This window comes from Lissotriton vulgaris, chromosome 7 (assembly GCF_964263255.1).
Source record: "Lissotriton vulgaris chromosome 7, aLisVul1.2, whole genome shotgun sequence".
NCBI lineage: Eukaryota > Metazoa > Chordata > Amphibia > Caudata > Salamandridae > Lissotriton > Lissotriton vulgaris.
This window is the reverse complement of record NC_141695.1, coordinates 1388815237-1388828315: the sequence shown is the minus strand read 5'-3', so window position 1 is coordinate 1388828315 and position 13079 is coordinate 1388815237. Positions and strand designations below refer to the sequence as shown.

Genomic DNA, 13079 nt, shown 5'->3' with positions numbered 1-13079 from the left:
CAAGGTCTTTTGTCTTCATCAGGACAAATTGATATTCAGCCACTTTTTCTAAGGTATGTTATGACCAAAAAGGTTCGAAGTTGATGTAGGGAGTAAGGCACCTTTCCTCTAAAATCCGGAGTCGGTATGTGATAACTGTTTAAACAGTGTTCACTGCTTCCATCTTGCTTCGACCTACATCTACTCTTCGTCGTCTTTTTTTAAAAGGGAAGGGAAACCTCAAAAGTTCACCACCATTTTCGTCATAGTATACCGTAACGGTTGATAAAGCTGTAAGTTTGTATAGCTTTTAACTTCATTGGTTATTCAAAGAGACGCGGTAATGGATAGAACCCGTTGGTTGTTCAGAGAGACGCGGTAATGGATAGAAGCCGTTGCGTGTTTTAACTTCGCTCTCTTTAGGCGGGGGCTGTAGTGCAACTCGGATGATTGTTGACCAGAGTACGCCCACGTTAAGATATACGCGGTGCTCGAGACGTCTCTACCTCCCTCAGTGGTTCGTTTGAAAAAAGGTGATTTGCCATTTTACATATGCTAAATTACATGTTGACCTCGATTCCATGCAATGCTCTGATCTTCCATTTTGTTGCATCGCACTTCCATTTTGTGCTGCCTTGCCCTGTACTTACATTTCAGCAGTAACATAAACATGTTTTTCATGTAAACCAGTACAACCTGGTGCGAGGAATCTCGTGAGGATGCCTTGTGAGGTTATGTTGTACCTTCAGCGTGTTTTCGTGCATTCTAGGCTTATCTCTAGGACAGAGGGAGGATGGCCGTGCAAAGCTCCAATGCCGGAAATAGGGAAAGGAATGTCTTTTGCCTCGGCACAGCCCAAACAGAATCTGGCCAGGTCTGTCTGACCTGGGTGGGTCAGATGCAGAGATGGGGCGAGCACCTGTGAATAGATGGGCGAGAGCGCCTGCTAGAGGCTTCTCGAACATGTTGATTTAAACTATAAAAAGCGGTGTCTGTGGGGTGGAGCTCAGGAGCTCAGTCTTGGAGTGGACGCACTCGCAGGACAACTTTGGTGCCCAGAGAGATTACTTCCTGAGCCCCCGGTCTCTACAGGGTTCCCGACTTGGTGTTCAGTGCTTGGCCAGGGATGTTCAATTCTCCAGTGCGGACGCATCTGGTGAGGTGCTTTGTACATTAACTGTTTATATACCTGTATTCACAGTTTCATATTTATAGATATATAGCGTGGTGTATTCATTGTCTATTGCCTTTCACTCGGTGCCTAAGAATGTATTAGCTTCAGTGACTTATTGCCTTTGCTTACAATATTAATAAAGCTCATTTTTCACCTCCAGAGGAGTGTTGAGTTTCTGTGTGAGTAAGTGGTGTGCGTACGTTCAGATTACGCAAGTGGGCAAAGCAATACAGAAATAAAGAAGCCCTGGGCTTCTAAGTCATCAGACCACTCATTTCAGGTTCTGAGCCCGGAACAGGGTTCATCTCACCCGAAAGTCCGAACCCGACCCCATTCCCTGCATCCCACAGAGTCAGCAGACGGCAAATCAATCCCTATTGAACTATCCAAAAATGATAACTGGCATCAGCTGTCGAAAAGGGAAAAGAAAAGACAACGAAAAAGCCGAACAAAAAAAATTGAAACTACAACCTCAAATATGAGTAACCCTTCAATGAGAGACACAGAGCTTCCAGGAAATGCCCCTTCGACATTACTGTTGAAAGGAAAACAGTTGAGCCCCAATTAACATCGAATCAGTTGCCCCCACAGACGGAATATCCACATCAGACCAGTCAACAGTCAGGGCTACCTTAAGCTTTGGGGCAGCCCCTGCAGCCATCAATGCAAGCAAAACCCGGCCTTAAACAACCACCAACTAACCGTCCCAGCACTGGGAGCAGGGCAACAGAGTCCTACAACTTCCCGGTTTGTCAGCCCAAGGCTCTAGTTCCTCTCGTCTTCTTATTGTTGAGGACAACAAATTACGTACACAGAGTATAGCTACAGAACTTGGTCGTAAGAACCTCACAAATTTAGTAAGCTGTTGAGAGTTGGTGGCCACAAGCAAATGCCCCCTTTCACCCTCTCCAATCACCCATCATACGGAATTGCCCCTTCCATTGTTCACTATACCTAGATCAAAAAAGTCCATCGAAGATAAATCGAAGCAAAAACAGCCAGTAATGTCCAATGAGTCCTGTGAGCTCCCAAGTAAGCACCCAAAGAACCAAACTGCTGCTCATTCCAGAATATACCTCCAGAGGCCCTCATGACATCCTCAATCGAGGGAATATAGTAGACTCTTCAAATCATTACCAGCCCTAAGTCACCTACAATCGAGAGACATAATCGCTATTGAATTTATTCCAACTACCGGATCTAACACGGGTGAAGCTATGCTAGTAACACTGGTAACCCCGGTAACCCGGGACCTCGTCTTCACGAAAACTGACCAATTTAAATCTGGGGTATAAGAACCATAATACCAAGCGCTCCTTGGTACCCCTAAATAATGGAATACAACCAGGCCCATACTTCCAGCTCCTCCTTAGCCTCCTTTTCAGTACTGAGGTCCACAAGAGGCAGCTCACCGACAGTAATCCCAGAGCCCACTACCGATCAGCGAAACTTCGACGGAGCAGAATGGTTATGGTTGCCAGGGGCCCTTTCCAGAAACCGGCCCAATTGAACCACCACTAATCACGGTCTAACAATATGTTCCTGGAATATCAACGGATTTGGGCAGGAAAAACAATCTGCTGCCTCCCTGGACTTTTTAAAAGAATACGACATTCTCCTTTTACAGGAAACATGGGCAGGAGAAAGCATTACAATAGAGGGCTTCCTAGAGTTTATGACACCTGCCACCAAGCAGTCCAAGTTTGGCAGACCTAGTGGCGGTCTCTCGATCTACGTATCAACAAAACTATCCAAATGTATTAAACAGATTACATTTGACGAGGATTGGCTCTCTGGAATTATTCTGTGAAGTTTACTTTCGGATCCTCAGCTGCTCATCCTCAACGTCTAGATCTCACCCTGCCAGAAATTACAAAAATTCCCTTGAGTCAAATTAACTACAGGTTACATAAACATAGCTCAAAATACAAAAAGTACAATCATATTATGCACCAAAGATTGAAAGTTTAAAAATTAATTTATTATGTATACATTAAAATAAAAACAATGGTGTAGGGCTAACTAATCTAATGCCCTAATCTAAAATACATAAAATGCAACAAAAACAAAATCAATTGTGGCCTGCACAATTGGGACTAGAGACAGAAAAGGTAAAACATAAAAACTGTTAAATGCAGGTTGTACATTCGGACTCCATTATATTTCTACCAATGCTTTGCTACTATAGAATCTGTACTTTTTGTATTTTGAGCTATGTTTATGTAACCTGTATTTAATTTGACTCAAGGGAATTTTTGTCATTTCTGGTTGTAGAACCTCATTTCCCTTGACTAGTTTAAGGGGTACCTCTGTTTTTCATACATAGATCTCTCCCTGCACCACCAAGAAAAAACCCAAAATGGACTGTTTGATCAACTCCATTTGTGACTTATTTGGCAAGTATGGCAGCACACACAGCATCATTTCAGGCGATTTTAATACCAATCTCTTCTGCTATCTTGCTGATGCTACAGGACTGGACCCCCCCCCCCCCCATCCAAGAGTCCCCCCCACACTTTGTATCCCAGTCAATTCCTGCTGGAAACAAACTTTCGACATTGGGCAAATATGTGGTAATGCAGTTCTGCAGCTTAGGATTTACCTTATTGAATGGGCAACTCCCCACTGACATCCCGCCTGCATGGACCCGGTCAGATGGTAGATCCTTCTCGTTTTTGGACTTTACTCTCGGGAGTAGAGGAATACTGCCCTTGATCAAGAGCTATCACATTACACCACAAGGAGAGAGTGACCACCGGGCACAAATAATAACATTATCCACCAGCACCCCAGGCCATCAAGAACGTGCCGATACTCACTAAGGCAGCCACACAGAGGACCTAAAGAGTATAAAATGGTCGGACTCCACTGCCCTTTCCCTGATGGAAAAAAGCAGAGCCCTATTACACCAATCCCTAGAGTTAAATACCCACGTTACTAGTGGCTGGACTTCTCTTACAAACCACCTTCTCAATGAATTGCCAATTAGGAGGGGCCAGAGAAAATAAATTCCTAAATTCTGCATCTCAAAAGCCACAAGAAAATTAAGAACTGAGAGGAATCGAGCACTCCAATTATCAAGAAAGAACCCCAGCAATAAAACCAACTTCAATAACTATAAGCAAGCTCAAGCAGCTTTTAGAATCTCAACACGAAAGGAAAAATTTGCGGCCTTGGATCAATTCTGGCTGAAGCTCATCTACGAAAGTAAAAACCCTAACCCAAAACAATTCTGGTCCCTCTTAAATAGGAGCACACAAAGTACAAGTGGGTATGGCAGTGCAAATATCAGTGAAGCCGCTTGGAATAAGTTTTTATCTCTTCACTTTGGGGATACCAATAAAAATGTTGCTTGCACCAATTCCCCCAGCCCAGTTAACCTTATGATCTCCCCCCCAGGACTGGAGAGCCCGAGACGAGCAAGCCCCGTAAAAATTCCATCTGAAGATCCGACACACAAGGAATAAGCGAAAAGGAACGATATATCCCTAGAGCCCTCGGAGACACCTAATGTCTTAAAAAACAAGATCTTGCGCCTCATAACGAAAGCCAGAGCTGAAGGAGCCCCAGGCCCGAATGGCCTCCCCCAGGCGATGTTTACATCCAATATCAGCATATGGTCAGAATACCCGACCCCCTTGTTTCTCTAATGCAGTCTAAACAATACGGTACCAGAGTCCTGGCGAGGTGCAATCATTCACCCAATCTACAAAAGTGGAAAGAGAAATGAGCCAAAGAAATACTGAATGGTTGCACTTCTCGACGTGGAGTCTAAGTACTATGCAAACATTCTATTGGAGGAGCTACAGGCCTGGGCCGAAACAACCGCACACCTCCCCTTTAACCAGATGGGCTTCATGGCCAATACCGGTACCACAACCAATTTAATGCTAACAGTCCTGATGGAGAAAGCGCCAGTCCAACAAATCCAGCTGCACTGTTGCTTTGTAGACTTCAAAGCAGCCTTCGACCGTGTGCACAGGGGTCAGTTATGACAGAAACTAAAATCGTGGAGCATACCCCTGCCTCTTCTTCAAGCAATAATCCAACTCCATACGGAAACATGGATAAGAATGAAGCTGGGTGAAGGCGCCCATGTCTCCAGGAAGATTCGAACCGAAACTGGTGACAAACAAGGTTGTGTATTGGCCCCACTTCTTTTTAATTTGTTTATATCTGACCTTTCTCCAGTACTCGACAGTGTAAATTGTCATCCCACTCAACTTAGCGGGACCTGCATCACCAATTTGCTTTATGACGATGACTTGGTGTTGTTGAGCCACACAGAAGTGGGTCTCCAGAGGCTACTGGATGAACTGCTACCCTACACGACAAGAAATCAAAGCAAAAAAGGTCAGTAGAAAGGTGGCATTTCAACTACACAAAGCTAGAATCAACTCCCAGTTATAAATACTTGGGTATCTTTCTCGATACAAGAGGTACATTTAACAAGCATAAAGAAGCATTGAAAACCAAAGCCTTGTTGTTAGAAGCTGCTGCTGCTGCAAAATTAGCAAAACAGCTACTAGATCCCAGCCTAACTCCCATGCTGAAATTGATGAAGGCTAAGGTAATTATCTCCTTGACGTATGGGCACAAGATCATTAAGGGTACAACCAGTATATTAATAAACAAACTAACAACTAACATTTTTAAAAGAGCCTTTCGGTTGTCGCCAGCCCAAGTGAGACTTGAACTGGGCCTACAAGATCACCATGGAGGGGAGGCAGGCGCATGTAGTAAACTATGTCATAGACTGCGCTGTGCCCGGGAGGGTTCCTTGGAGGCCAGACTATGGCATAAAATAGAGAAATATCAGACCAGCCATAAGCATCGGCAATTCCTGGATCGCAGATTACAGTTATTAGGAGTAAAAGACCTCTGGGAAACAAACCCCACCCACCCGGTGTTAAAGACTGCCACTAAAAAAAACTGTCAGATTGTGGTTCTTTCACTCGGACATGGCAATACTGTCAAAGAGGAAACACGCTTGGGCTGTAATCTCCAATTTTAAAGTGGGTGTTCAGCCACTCTACCTATCAAACACATACATACTTTATAGGAAACATACGTTTTTAGCCCCGAGGATGGGTGACTGGCCCTTTCTGAAGAACCTTCCCGAATGGCGCCGGCCAGGTAGCAGTACTGAATGCAGGTTGTGTGGCTATTATTCTGAAACAATGGAACACATTGTCTGTGCATGCCCCGCATTGCTTATGGCCAGATGGTCATTGCTGCGAGACCAATGTTTCATGTTGGGAGTTCGATCTTTCTGCCAAGCAATAATGGCCGCTCTTAACCCCGACAACGCCAAGCTAAACATTGGGCTTACGAAATTAGTCCACAAAGCGTCAAAACTACTGGAAGCCATAACAACATCCAAGCCCTCCTCATCTTAGCATGGCGGCCGAGTTAATAGACTCGGCAATCAAATTAGAGACTACAACATCAGAAAGCCAGAGCGATGTCTCCCAGCAGAACATTATTAGCCCATATTGGTTCCCATAATTATTAGTAATTTTAAATACACAGTTTTTAACTTTTATTATTGTCATTTTTATTGTTCGATTCAGTCATGTTTTAAATTGAAAACGGTTTTTTAAGCCAATCAATAAAGAGTGTTTGTTATCATAGCCCTCCCCCCGCCCCCACCTCCCTCCTCTTTAACCATAGTGTTGTTCTTTGGCTTTCCCCACAAAACATTACCTCCAAACATATCCTTGCCCACATAAAATTAATCTTGGTCAGAATAGGCTTCAAGGTCAATTAACAAGACATGCACCTTCGCAGTCAAGCCCCCACCTAACAGCCTTTAATTTCATCTACAATGAGATCGATCCTCAGTGTCACCTATCTGGCAGGCACCATGTCATGCCCCCTCTGATTTGATGAAAATGCAGTGGATCAGTTAGTCCACTGGGCCATGAGACCCAGCAGTCGAAGGCCAGGACTACAGAACCACAGAAGTAGGAGATTCCTTCAATTGTGCCCTACCAGCGCAATGATATGCCAGCAGTACACATTTCCTCGAAGCAGTGCCCTGACAGGGATACTGGGCCGCAGGAGTGAAAACCAACAACCAGCAATGCCCCCTGAAAGGGTGCTGCGATGTATACTTCATTCCAGCAAAGCAGTGTAAACTCCTTTCAGGAAAACAATAGCATGGAGCTGCAGAACCCATACCAGCATGAGCTGGTGCCGCAGTACCTTCGTGTGAGCAAGGGCAGGGGATCCTGTCGAAACATGTTACAGCACTTTAAGTAAATAAACAAACTTACTCAAAACTGAATCTGCTGTGTCGGTATCAGGCAGTTGAATCAAGAAACGCTGGATAGATATATATATATATATATATATATATATATATATATATATATATCTCACACACCTTTGTAGGGGGATGTTGACAGTTTATCTGCAGCACAATGTGTGCGCCTCCTCTTCTTGCAGAAATTCGATTCTAGGGAGATAACTTGTCATATCTACAAGACAAGACAGCACACTGCGCTTCAGCAATTGTAAATACCAGTGTACCCTAACAATCAGTGTTTGCCTCAGCAGCAACAACTTCCTTCACCACTATCCTTTGAAACTCCAACAGCGTAAGCAATTTTCCTGTCACAATCACACGCTTCTCAGGTCAACGCGAGTGTAGGTAATGCATTCCAGTTTGTATTTGCTTTTCATTTGGGGATTCGTAGTCCCAATTAACACAATATAAAAGGCGTGACTTCGAATCCCAGAATGAAAAGGTAAACCCTGAACTGGAAGATCTACTCGTAAATGCGGGCCATGTAAACTTGACAGCTCAGTGACAGATTTCGATCAATGCTTTGCAGTGCTATTGTCCAAAGGGCGTCAGGGCTCCAGTTTCCTCCAGCGTCCTCGGATCGAAGCACTGCGGCGTGCACCATCACTGCCCTGAGAGTACGTTCCTTTAGCCATCCACAAAAAACAGGTTTCTCCAGTAGGAACCTTTCAGCAAACTCTTTCCCTGGCCATACTCTGGCATTGATGTTGGACTCCCAGCTGTGTGAGCCTTCCCCTGCATCGTTCTATGAGCAATCAAGCAGCGAGAGGTACTGCTTGGTCTTTATTACGTAGCTCTTAAATGTATTTCTCACCTAGAGCCCAAGCTCCGCCTCTGCTGCCTCCAGGGTGAACTCAGTGCCTGGTATCGGTTCAATCCCAACAGCCTGGCCACAGGCGCCGCCATCTTACTATCCCGGCTTGCACCTCGACAGCCTTAAAGGAGAAGGCAAGCCCTGTCTCTTAAAGGCGCAGTCCACGCACACACGTTTTTGTTCGAAACGGGTTCTACTACTACCTGTGTCCTGAGATAACCAAATACAAGCTACTACCTGTGGCCTGAGATAACTACCTCTATGCCAACCCTCCCGATTCTGGCGTGAGACTACCGATTTTAAGGCTAGTCCATACATGCCAACATTTCAGAAGAGCAAAGTGGGAGAATTAACAAAAAAATCGGGAGAATGGGGCATTGAATCGGGTTACTGGCATGTATGGGCTTTGGAAGTGGCTGCTGCAGGATCGGACATTTGAAACGTAAATGCACGCTTTTTTGAACTTTCAGATGCACGGAGCGCAATGGCAGGCAGAGAGGGGGTGATGCAAGTGTTGTGCACTGGCCTGGCAGGTTGCTGCTGTGTGGCAGCCCAGGCTGTAACAGCTTCCCTGCGCACACACAGCCGCCCCAGTACTTCACACGTCTTTAAAAGACCATTGCCTTGTTAATGACGCTTTGTTGTTTTTTCACCCCTTCGAGAGCCCCTGCATCGCCACTCGGAATATTGCTGGAAGAATTAGCACCTTACACAATACCAAACCCTGTCAGCTAAAACCCAGAGGAATCGGGTTTTTGCTTGCAGGAATCGGGAGGCGGGAGACTAACCTTGAAATCGGTAGTCTCACGCCTGAATCGGGAGGGTTGGCATGTCTGGGCTAGTCTCCCGCCTCCCGATTCCTACAAGCAAAAACCCGATTCCAAGGGGGTTTCAGCTGACAGGGCTTGGTATTGTGTAAAGTGCTAATTCTTCCAGCAAAGAGTGGCGATGCAGGGGCTCTCGAAGGGGTGAAAAACCAACAAAGCGTCATTAACAAGGGAATCGTCTTTTAAAGACCTGCGAAGTACTGGGGGGGGGGGATGGGTGTGGTTGCAGCCTGGGCTGCCACAGGGGGGTGGGGGGTGCATGCACTGCCAACAACCTGCCAGGCCAGTGCCCAACACTTGCATCACCCTCTCTGCCCGCCATTATGCTCAATGTTTCTGTAAGGTAAGAAAAAAACGTGCATTTACGTTTCAAATGTCCGATCCTGCAGCAGCACACTTCCAAAGCCCATCATACATGCCAGTAAACCGATTCAAAGTCCCAATTTCCCGATTTTTTTTTTAAAATCTCCCACTTTGCTCTCCTGAAATGTTGGCATGTATGCTCTATCCGGAATTCATGACAATTTCATACTTGATTTTTTCATACCTAGGGTTTCTGGAAGATGCAGTACGATGTCTTTTTATTATAGCTCTTTGCTCGTCACTCCTTCTCCACCCTTCTAGCATACCTGGCAATCCAAGCAGCCTTTTTTAGGTCTCGCTGAACCAACGCATAAGCATTGTTCGGCGAGATTATAGTAAGAGGCTTTCAAAAGTCTACTCACTGCGGATTAGGTGCAGTTCATGTGAGCCAGGCGTGTGCACATCACCCATACATGCCAACATTTCAGCAGAGCAAAGTGGGAGATTAAAAAAAAAAATCGGGAGAAAGGGACTTTGAATCGGGTTACTGGGCATGTATGGGCTTTGGAAGTGTGGTGCTGCAGGATCGGACATTTGAAACGTAAATGCGCGTTTTTTTCTTACCTTTCAGAAGCATGGAGCATAATGACAGGCAGAAAGGGTGTTGCAAGTGTTGGGCACTGGCCTGGCAGGTTGTTGGCAGTGAATGCACCCCCCCCTGTGGCAGCCCGGGCTGAAACAGCTCCCCCACCCCCCACTACTTTGCAGGCGATTCCCTTGTTAATGACGCTTTCTTGGTTTTTCACCCCTTCGAGGCCCCTGCATCGCCATTTTTTGTTGGAAGAATCAGCACTTTACACAATACCAAGCCCTGTCAGCTGAAACCCTAGAGGAATCTGGTTTTTGCTTGTAGGAATCGGGAAGCGGGAGACTAGCCTTTAAATCGGTAGTCTCACGCCTGAATCGGTGAGGGTTGGCATGTCTGATCACCAGCCACATCGCACACCATACACCATTTGTCTGAGCCTCTGCATCAGACTTCAAAGGAAGCCGTTCCCAAACCGCTCACCCGCCCCCCCCATCAGACTTCAAGGAATGCGCTCCCCCGCTCCGCCACAGCAATGCAGAGAGCTTGTTTTCAATTGTAATTTAATGACATACTTCAGAGCATTTCAGCGAGGCGCATCTGGTAGAAATTATACCGATCGCAACTCCAGTGTGACTTCAACATTTTTTTTCGGGGTTTGTTTTCTCTTTCCCATGGCAGGGACTTGCATCTGGTAGCAATTATATATTTATTTTTACCACTGGTCGCTGCTTGTTCGGAACAGCTGCCATTCGCTCTCTCTTGGGCTGCAGCTGCTCCATCCTCCCTTCTGCTTGTTGGGCTCTTTTCTTTGGGGAGCCTACATGGCACTGCTGATTCCCCTCCCCTTGTCGGGCTTTGTTTTCACTTTCTAATCACAGGGACGTGCATCTGTTAACAATCTACCCAATCATCCCGACATCTGAGGAAATACAGTGTGACTTTTCAATGTATCACTTCTCTTCCCTTTACTGTGTTTTGTATTTTTTTCTTAGGTCTCCCGGATCAACGCGTAAGCATTGTTCAACGAGATTCTAGTAAGGCTTCCGAAAAGTCTCCCTAAGCTGCAGATTTGACACAGTTCATGTGAGCCAGGCGCGTACACATCCCAGCCACATTGCACGACTTCAAAGCAATCCGCTCCCCCGCCCCCACATCAGACTTCAAAGGAATGCGCTCCCCCGCCCCCACCACAGCAATGCAGAGAGCTTGTCCTTTCTCCTTTCCTTAGGCCACTCCTTTTAGCCTCATTCTCCACCGGCCTTCCTTGTCCCCTCTCCTTTCTTAACCTCCCCTTCACCCGCAGACTATCTTCCGCGAACACAACACAAAACAAAACCGATCGCTTTGTTGGCAGGATCTGTCGGCCAGGTCGGAGTTGCCAAAGTAAATACACTGTGCAAACGAAGCAGCAAGGAGTGGTCAATTTTCAGTCGTGGTTTCTGTTAGAACTGGGGTCACCAGTCCCCTAGGGTAGCACGGCACGAGCGGGTAGGCATCCGAAAGCACATGTGTTAAGCGATCATGCAGCACACACTCACACTGAGACAGAAACCTGGGCACGCAATAAATGACTCCACTCCAAAGCTTGTATAAAAACAAGTAATTTGTATTAAGATAAATAATCAGATAGATAGATAGAGCAGGATCAGGGAAATCACAAGTTCATTTAAAATACATATGTCTCAAAACTTGCAATCAATATTGGATGAATAGATATTAATTAGCTAAATACATTTTTAGTAAAACACAGGCCTGTCCTTCGCCTTGCTTCTTGACAGCACTTGTAAAAATGCATTAAGGAGACAACCAAATAACATGGCATTTGTTCCTGCAGGTATTTCACCCATGTTTCACCAACCATAAATAGGTGAATAAAGAACTGTAGGTTTCAGTAAATATAGCACTGTATAGGAGAAAACATGTCATTAGAATAAACATCCCCTAGTGCAAGTATATCCATCTCCTTAATCAGGAATGACCAATTTATGCATCTCTCCCAGTAGGAGTAGACCTTCCCTAGATCAGGGCTACACAGTTCCAAAACAGTAACATCTCCTTGTGCAGGAATAAACAGGGCATTAAGTGTGGAGCAAACATTTCCTAAGTATAAACATCCCCTGTGCAGGTTTAACTAGTTCCTTAATTAGGAACAACCATTTTAGGAATTACCCCTAGTAGGAGTAGGTATTACGCAGTTCAACAATAGACGTAACCTTTTCATTGTAAATATGCCCATTTCAGAAACCCTGGATAGGCATTGCGTTAGCTATTCCTTCAGCCGGATTAACACCTTTAGTGAAGTAGGGGTAAACATTTCAACATGAATATCTATCTCCTTAAAAGCTTCCCATCAGTACATTTCAGTAATCCTGTCTGGAAAGAAATAATGTTTCCTTATACAGCAGTAAACAAGCAAATGAGTAACTGTAGGCTTTCACTAAATATGGCACTCAGTGGGAGAAATCATTTCATAAGGTTCCAGAGACTTCCAGGAGGTTCCACCATTCTACCTGTGGGCAGGCTGGCAGGCTAAGTTGATACATTGTTTGGAGGGTTCCAGCCAGGCCCTGGCCACTAGAATGCGCCCACTAAACCACGCTGCAGCAGCAGTGGTCAGTGGCAGCCATGTTAGGGGTATAAGACACCTGCATCTTAACATCAGTTTCACAGTACACAGGGCTTTCCTCACTACACAAGGCCTATACATTGTTGTTACCATGAGGGCATTCTGATTTAAAAGGGAAATAAAAGGCGAAAAATGTTAGGGAAGGGCCAAGTCTCACACATCTCCCCCCCAGCCAAAAGCCAGGGTAGACCGATCATTCCCTTGATGGGCTTCCCTGCTTGGGGCGGAAAAAGGTGGACGCAGGCCCATTACCACCATGACATTCTCGCTAATCCAACCATCCCACTGGTGTTCCCCAGTGAGATGCAGCCAGGACGGACCTCTAAACAATTCAGATGTCTCTGGCCCTTGCTCTCTCTCAGAGTGGGGGGCAGTAGCCCCAGGCCCGTAGTACCCTTTCCACTCTCCTCTACAACCTAGGGTCTAAACCCATAAGTTGACCTGGTGACAGGGGCGA

The 13079-nt window shown here is 45.6% G+C and overlaps 1 protein-coding gene across 1 annotated transcript in view; it reads right to left on the bottom strand.

Annotated features, from left to right (window-relative positions):
* LOC147703774 (polymerase delta-interacting protein 2-like) overlaps positions 1 to 8395 on the bottom strand; it is a 216114-nt gene extending 207719 nt beyond the window's left edge. Inside the window, exon 1 of the mRNA XM_086932122.1 lies at positions 8278 to 8395. Coding sequence (XP_086788248.1) covers positions 8278 to 8369 — 92 coding nt within the window. The 5' untranslated portion in view covers positions 8370 to 8395. The remainder of the gene's footprint in view (positions 1 to 8277) is intronic.
* Positions 8396 to 13079: the final 4684 nt, after the last annotated feature.